This window comes from Cebus imitator, unplaced genomic scaffold (assembly GCF_001604975.1).
Source record: "Cebus imitator isolate Cc_AM_T3 unplaced genomic scaffold, Cebus_imitator-1.0 Scaffold85, whole genome shotgun sequence".
NCBI lineage: Eukaryota > Metazoa > Chordata > Mammalia > Primates > Cebidae > Cebus > Cebus imitator.
In genome coordinates, this window is record NW_016107400.1 from 7,651,767 (window position 1) to 7,660,437 (window position 8,671).

Consider the following 8,671-nt stretch of genomic DNA (forward strand, 5'->3'; position numbering starts at 1 on the left):
CACCATGCCCAGCTAATTTTTGTATTTTTTAGTAGAGATGGGGTTTTACCATGTTGGCCAGGATGGTCTTGATCTCCTGACCTCATGCTCCTCCTGCCTCGGCCTCCCAAAGTGCTGGAATTACAGGCTTAAGCCACTGCGCCTGGCCTTAGATACTTCTTAAGGGGTTTGTTGCTTCTCCTATTTCGTAGCTTGTTGATTGCTACCGGTCTGGTGAATCAGAGTGTATATACCAATAATGTAATTTCTTGAAGATTATTTGTGTTCAATTTTTTTTTTTTTTTTTTTTTTTTTTTTTGAGACAGGATCTCACTCTGTTACCTAGGCTGGAATGCAGGCAGTGGCATGATCTTGGCTTACTGCAACCTCTGCCTCCCAGGTTCGAGCAATTCTCAGGAGGCTGAAACCTCGAGTAGTTGGGACTACAGGTGCATGCCACCATGCCCACCTTTTTTTTTGAGATGGAGTCTCACTCTGTCACCCAGGCTGGAGTGCAGTGGCGTGATCTTGGCACACTGCAATCTCCATCTCCCAGGTTTGAGCAATTCTCCTGTCTCAGCCTCCTGAGGAGCTGGGATTACAGGTGCCTGCCACCACGCCTGAGTAATTTAATTTTTGTGTTCTTAGTAGAGATGGGATTTCTCCACGTTGGCCAGGCTGGTCTCAAACTCCTGACCTCAAATGATCTACCCACCTTGGCCTCCCAAAGTGCTGGGATTACAGGCATGAGCCATCATGCCTTGCCCTATGTTCAATTCTTGATGGCAAAAGTTTATATAAGAAGAATTAGCCTAGGCAAAGCAGTAAGACTCCATTTCTGTAAAAAGTTTTTAAAAATTAGCTGAGCATAGTGGAACATGCCTGTAGTCCTAGCTACTTGGGAGGCTGGGGCAGGAAGATCACTTGAGGTCAGGAGGTCAGGGTTACAGTAAGCTGTGATTGCCTCACTGCACTCCAGCCTGGGTGACAGAGCAACACCCTGTCTCTAAAGAAAAAAGAATTAGGTTCTATTAAATGAATGTCAGTATTTCTACATTATATCAGTCAGCTTTTGTTGTATAACAGATCACCTCAAATTCAGTGGTTTAAAACAACTCACAGAATATTTAGTTACTCAGGATGCTATGAGTTGGCAGTTTGGGCTGAGCATAGCTGGATGTTCTTCTGCAGTTTGGGCTGGGCTCAGCTGGATGTTCTCCTGCAGTTTGGGCTGGTCTTAGCTGGATATTCTTCTGTAGTTTGGGCTGGGCTTAGCTGGATGTTCTTCTGCAGTTTGGGCTGGGCTTAGCTGGATGTTCTTCTGCAGTTTGGGCTGGCTTAGCTGGATGTTCTTCTGCAGTTTGGACTGGGCTTAGCTGGATATTCTTCTGTAGTTTGGGCTGGGTTTAGCTGGATTCTCTTCTGCAGTTTGGATTGGCTTTACTTAGCTGGAGGTTCTTCTGCAGTTTGGACTGGGCTTAGCTGGATAGTTCTGCTTGGTATGAGGTTTAGCATATATCCTTAAGTAGTTTAATCATGTGGACAGTGGGCAGGCCAGCTATGCTCTGGCTGGCTGTCAGTTGGGATGCCTTTGTCTCTTCCACTGGTCATCTTCTCCTATAGCAAGCTAGCTTGGATTCCTTCACATAGTGGTTTCAGGTTTCCAAATGCAGCAAGAGAGCAAGCACCAATGTGCATGTGACTTTCAAGCTTCTGCTTGCATCATGGTTTTGCTACTGTCCTGTTGACAAAACAAAAGTTTCGTGACTACCCAGATTCCAGGGGTAGAAGAGTAAACACCTCTCAAATGGGAGAAGCTGCAGTGTTAGATTGGCATGGAGTGAGTACACAGTGGGGGAGAACTTGTAGCCACTTTTACAGTCTACCACACACACTGAACATGTTTTCATAGCCACACAAATCACTGCTCACTGCTCAGCTTTTCACAGTAGAAAGCTCGGGTCGTGATGGTGGTCCACATGTATTCCTGCCCTGACTGGGGCTGTGCTTGCTCAGGCCTTCTTATCTCCCTGGAGCATGGACTACCCCACCAGTACTGCAGCATGTGTACAATTAGAGGGGCCTGACTTGATAACAAATTTATGTGCCTTTTTTTCTTCTCTTAAGATTGCCAACACTCCTGATAGCTGAATGTGTGCTGGTTTACATGACTCCAGAGCAGTCCGCAAACCTCCTAAAGTGGGCAGCCAACAGTTTTGAGGTGGCCATGTTCATAAACTACGAACAGGTAAAAGGAAGCACGGGAGAATTAGATTCTGTACAAGACCCCAGTGGTGGCTTCCCCATCCCAGCACCCTTAGGATAACCTTCCTTAGCCTTTTCCTTCTGCCTCCAGCCTCTCACATAGCTCCTTTATTCATCCACTAGCAATCAGTACTCCTGACCTCTTGACCTCCTGCAGACTTTCAGCCAGAGTTATTGGAACTTCTATCTTAGCCTTTACAAAAGGTTTTCAAGTTCTTACTTTTATCATTACATGTACTATGGAGTCATCGAATGTGAGGAAGGGGATTTTGGCCACCAGTATTTTGGGGTAGCAACCCAGATGCTGTCAGGGACAGGCAGGTGGTGCCAGTGGAGGAAGTCAGCCAGGGGTAATAGTGTGGGGTTTGGCAACTGAACTGGAGCACCCACATCCCATTGCATTAAGAGTGGCCACTGCCCATTTATAGCCTGTTGTTATCATGTAGGCATGTGAGCCTAGAGCTGCCAGAACTTTTTCAAAAGAAGTTGGAAATGTAGGATTTTAAAAAAAAGAAAAGAAAAAGAAGTAATGCCCACTCTCCAGATTGCTGGTCAGTGGCTTATCACATAATAAGCACTGATTCATGCTATTTTTATTGTTTATTGCTTTTTATTTATTTGTTTGTTTGAGATAGGGTCTCACTGTATCACCCAGGCTGGAGTGCAGTGGTGAGTATCATAGCTCACTGCAGCCTCGACCTCCCGGGGCTCAGGTGATCCTCCCACGTCACCCTCCCAAGTAACCAGGATCACAGGTGCACACCACCATGCCAAGCTAATTTAAAAATTTTTTTGTACAGACGGTTTCGCCATATTGCCTGGCTGGTCAATTTTATTCTTTTAAATCTGCTTTTCTTTTTTATTTTATCACACATAAAAGCAGTAAGGGGACTTACCCAGTATCACGTAATTATGGACAGATCTAGGACTAGCCCTTGGTCTCTCAGCCTCCTCTCCAGGTCCCTTCCTGCCCAGGTTCCTGTGCAGATGGTTCTCGATTGGTTGATTTTACATCCTTCCCTCTCTTTAATTGGGAGCGATCCTCAGACTCTGTCTTCCATCTCGATGGGTGGATGTAATGGAAGTGAAAGGACTCACTGGTCGTTTCTTGTGATGTGAATAAGTCTGATGTGAATAAACCCATCTTTGCTTTCAGGATAACCACATCTGGGGAAAAACGGATTCCATCATCCATGCTTCCACATGTTTTGAATTTGTGCTGCTTCATTCACTTTGCTTAGTTTGTGTATTCTTTTGTTGAACAAGTGTTTATTCAATATCATGTGAGATTCAGTGAATTCTGACCAGAGATCTTGTCACTTTGGAGTAAGCCTGGGAATGTATCAGTTTCAAAATGTTGTCCATAGCTGTCCCTAAACTGGTTCAGCCCCCACCCGCCACCCTCATCTGGTGCATAATGAACATTTAACTTAATTCAGTGATTTCCTAACAGACACAAAATGATCAGCACCCTTACAACCATGTGTTAATTGCTCACATACCTTAATTGTTTTCTTTTTCTTTTCTTTTCTTTTTTTTTTTTAAGAGACAGGGTTTTGTTGTTTCACTGAGACTGGAGTGCAGTGGTGCCATCATAGCTTACTGCAGTCTTGAGCTCCCAGGCTCAAGTGATCCACCCACATCAGTCTCCTTAATAGCTGGGACTTATAGGTGCATACCACCACTCTCAGATAATTTTTTTTTTTTTTTTTTGGTAGAGATGGGGTCTCACTATGGTGTCCAGGCTGGTCTCAAACTCCTGGCTTCAAGCAGTTCTCCCACCCTAGTCTCCCAAAGCGCTGAGACTACAGGTATCAGCCACCATGCTTAGCTTGTTTTCTAATTAGTAGTTTAAGATGACAGGCCAGGCGTGGTGGCTCACTCTTGTAATCTCAGCACTTTGGGAGGCCGAGGCGGGTAGATTGCCTGAGCTCAGGAGTTTGAGACCAGCCTGGGCAACACAGTGAAACCCTGTCTCTACTAAAAATACAAAAAATTAGCTGAGCATGGCAGCATGTCCCTGTAATTCCAGCTACTCAGGAGGCTGAGGCAGGAGAATTGCTAGAACCCAGGAAGTGGAGGTTGCAGTAAGCCAAGATTGCGCCACTACACTCCAGCCTGGGTAACCAAGCAAGACTCCATCTCTTAAAAAAAAAAAAAAAAAAAAAAAGTGACAAAACTACATGGATGATAATTTCAATAATAATCCTAAAGCAGTGGTAGCAAATTCTTAGATTTTGCTTACTATATAGCAGGGACTATTCTATGAGTTTGACATACGTTAACTTATTTATTTATTTATTTGAGATGGAGTCTCACTCTGTCACACAGGCTGGAGGGCAGTGGCATGATCTTGGCTCACTGCAACCTCCACCTCTCAGGTTCAAGTGATTCTTCTGCCTCAGCCTCCTGAGTAACTGGGATTACATGCGTGTGCCACCGTGCCCAGCTAATTGTGTATTTTTAGTAGAGACAGGGTTTCACCATGTTGGCCAAGCTGGTTTTGAACTCCTAACCTTAAGTGATCCATCCACCTCAGCCTTCCACAGTGTTGGGATTATAGGTGTGAGTCACCTGGCCTGGCCTATTATTTAATTATCACAACAAGCCACAATGTAGATACTACTACAGTACTATTCTAATTTTATAGGTAAGGGGAGACTGAGGCACAGAGTTACGTAGTTTATACACAGCATCAAAGCTCCTAAATGTCAAGCGAAGATTCAAACCCAAGCAATAAAATAATGGAATATTGCTGACAAACACTTTCTATCTGGTATGAATATGTGCCGTGTGGTCATTAGTGCCACATACCTTTCTCTCCACCGAAATAGTATTGGTTCTTGTCTGGCAGTACTGTCATATGCACTCCAAAAATCATTTTCCATATTGTTAAAGTGATAAAAAAAATTTTTTTTTGAGACAGAGTCTCACTCTGTCACCCAGGCTGGAATGTAGTGGTGCGATCTCGGCTCACTGCAACCTCCACCTCCTGGGTTCAAGCGATTCTCCTGCCTCAGCCTCCCGAGTAGCTGGGATTAGAGGTATGTGACACTGTGCCCAGCTGATTTTTGTATTTTTAGTAGAGATGGGGTTTCACCATGTTGGCCAGGCTAGTCTTGAACTCCTGACCTTAAGTGATCCACCCACCTTGGCCTCCCAAAGTGCTGGGATTATAGGGATGGCCACCACCCTGGCCTAAATTGGTGAATTTTTGATACTCTGTGTATGAAAAAGCAATAGTGTATATGCTACAATGGTGTACACTAATATTGTTTCCTGGCCTTTTTCATATGTAGATTAATTTTGGGTTTTTTAGATTAGTTTTTGTAATTCAAAAAGTAATACCATATGCAGAGTACAAAAATTAAAAATATAACAGGGTAGACAAGGAAAAGTAAATCTCTCTCCTACCCCAGACCTTGGTCCTCTAAACTGGGAAGCAAGGCTGCCACATTCCAGAATTTTTCTTTTTTTTTTGAGATGGAGCTTTGCTCTTATTGCCCAGGCTGGGGTGCAATGGCACTATCTTGGCTCACTGCAACCTCTGCCTCCTAGGTTCAAGCGATTCTCCTGCCTTAGCCTCCCGAGTAGCTGGGATTACAGGCATGTGCCACCATGCCTAGCTAATTATGTGGTTTTAGTAGAGATGGGATTTTTCCATGTTGGTCAGGCTGGTCTCGAATTCCTAACCTCAGGTGATCGCCTCCGCCTCGGCCTCCCAACGTGCTGGGATTACAGGCATAAGCCACTGCGCCCAGCCCAGAATTTTTCTATGTACATAGAGATTCTTTTTTTCCTTGAAGACAGATAGGCTCATACTATCCATATTCCTCTATACTTCGCTTTTCAAGAGTTTACCCTAGAGGTCATTTCATGTCTATATCTGTATTCCTTTTCTGTTTTCATGGCCATGTATATATATATATATATATTTATTTTGAGACAGAGGTTCGCTCTGTCACCCAGGCTAGAGTGCGGTGGCGCGATCTTGGCTCACTGCAACCCCCACCTTTCAGGTTCAGGCAATTCTCCTGCCTCAGCTTCCTGAGTAGCTGGGACTACAGGTGTGTGTCACCATGCCTGGCTAATTTTTTTGTCTTTTTAATAGAGGCGGGGTTTCACCATGTTAGCCAGGATGGTCTCGATCTCCTGACCTCATGATATGCCCACCTCTGCCTCCCAAAATACTGGGATTACAGGTGTGAGCCACTGTGCCCGGCAACTATATATATTTAATTATACAAACATGCCAGAATTTATTTCTAGATTCTTTTTATTATACCTAATGCTGTGATAAACATTCTTGCATGTTAGCATACACACGTAAGTGTGTCTGTAGCGTAGACTGCTTTTGGTGGAATTGGTGGATCACAGGTTGAGCATTTAAAACAGGCTTATCCTGCCCAGTTGCCCTTCAAGGGCTACCCAATATTATGCTCCGATCAGCATCATGCTGTTGCCTGACCCTCAGTCCTTTACCTATGCCGGGTGTGCATCATCAGACGTCAGCCTCAGCTGCTTAAAAATAGGATGATGATGTTTTATCTTGCCTATTTAAGAAACCCTCAGAGTATATCTTACCATCTCTTTCCCTCCTAGGTGAACATGGGTGATCGGTTTGGGCAGATCATGATTGAAAACCTGCGGCGACGACAGTGTGACCTGGCGGGCGTGGAGACCTGCAAGTCATTAGAGTCACAGGTCAGAGAGCAGGGACTGGGACCTCCGTTTAGACCCTTAGTCAACCAAGATATATAAAGGTCTTTCTTTGCAGATGTGATCATGGAGAAGCCCTGTTCAGTGCCTGCCAACATAGGCTGCTGAGCCTCCATGTGGGCCGCTATTTCATGAGGCTGGGAAGATCAAGGCCTGCTTTGCCATCTTGGTGTAGAAAATACACATTTACATTTCCTACACCCTATTATTTTGACTTTGTATTATGCAAATTTTCAATCAAACATAAAGGTAGAGGGAATGGTAAAATACACACATCCCATCACCTAACTTCAGTATGTCTTATTTTAACAGTATTATTTCCTGTATTCCCCCCACAATTTTTTTGTTGATGCTGGAATATTTTCAGGCAAGTCCCAGACAGCATATGATTTCACCCCTAAATATTCATGTGAATCATTTACCAATAAGGACTTTCTTCTCCCGGAATGATAATACCATTTCACAGATCATACCTCACAAGTTGACAACTCCTTCATAGCATTTAATGCCTAGTCCACGTTCAATTTCACCAGTTGTTTCAAAAACCTTTTTTTTTCATAGCTGAGGTGTTTGAATCAAGATTTAAACATTGTCCACACTTGGTAGATGATTGATATGTCCTTTAAATCTCTTTGACTCTATAGTAGTGCCCTCTCCCTTTAAAAGAGTCATTTATTTTTGCTTGAAACACCTCCCACCCCTCTCCCCATATAAACAGGCTCATTTTTTTTTTGGGTGAGTGCAGTTGCTCATGCCTATAATCCCAGCACTTTGGGATGCTGAGGAAGGAAGATAACCTGAGTTCAGGAGTTAGAGACCAGCCTGGCCAACATGGTGAAACCCTGTCTTTACTAAAAATACAAAAATTAGCCAGACGTGCACTTCTGTAATCCCAGCTACTCGGGAGACTGAGGCAGTAGATTTGCTTGAACCCGAGAGATGGAGATTGCAGTAAGCCAGAGTTGTGCTATTGTACTCCAGCCTGAGCAACAGAGTGAGCCTCCATCTCAATAAATAAATAAATAGGTCCATTTTCACATGTCTCTTGTCACATAACCATTAGAATGCTTTAAAAAATTGTCTTTCACAGAAAAGTTCTCCCTTTATTTCTCTTTAGAAGTACTTTAGTGAGCTTCCCCCCATTATGACAATGCTTGTTCAGCATGGAAAGTTGGAAAGTAAAAAGAAGATATTAGGGGCCAGGATGGACTTTTGAGGAAGGAGTCATCTCAGAGGTCTGGTGTGCATAAGAGCATCTTGGTGCCAGGCACACTGGCTCACACTTCTGATCCCAGCACCTTGGGAGGCTGAAGCGAGAGGATCGCTAGAGCCCAGGACGTCAAGGCTGCAGGGAGCTGTGGTCACACCACTGTACTTCAGCTTGGGCAACAGAGTGAGACCTTGTCTCTTTAAAACAAAATAGTGTCTCAGATTTGTATGCCAGTGCCTGGTAGTTTTCTAGTTCTCCATTTCTCTTCATTGCACATTTTAGAAAGAACGGCTCCTGTCGAATGGGTGGGAAACAGCATCGGCCATCGACATGATGGAGTTGTACAGCAAGTTACCTCGAGCTGAAGTGAGCAGGTATGGGGTTGGTGAGCATCAGCTTGGTGGTCATTCATTGTGAACTCAAGGCATGATTGCCTGTATTCTTTAATGCAGAAAAACAGAACAATATGTGGAGATTTTATTTAAAAAAAAAAAAAAA

The 8,671-nt window shown here is 44.0% G+C and overlaps 1 protein-coding gene across 3 annotated transcripts in view; it reads left to right on the forward strand.

The window, feature by feature from the left end:
• Positions 1 to 8,671, forward strand: part of LCMT1 (leucine carboxyl methyltransferase 1) — a 68,958-nt gene that overhangs the window by 53,296 nt on the left and 6,991 nt on the right. For all 3 annotated transcript variants that reach the window (XM_037740601.1, XM_037740602.1, XM_017534432.2), the window contains 3 exons: positions 2,107 to 2,227; positions 6,847 to 6,948; positions 8,456 to 8,547. In XM_037740601.1, coding sequence (XP_037596529.1) covers positions 2,107 to 2,227; positions 6,847 to 6,948; positions 8,456 to 8,547 — 315 coding nt within the window. The remainder of the gene's footprint in view (positions 1 to 2,106; positions 2,228 to 6,846; positions 6,949 to 8,455; positions 8,548 to 8,671) is intronic.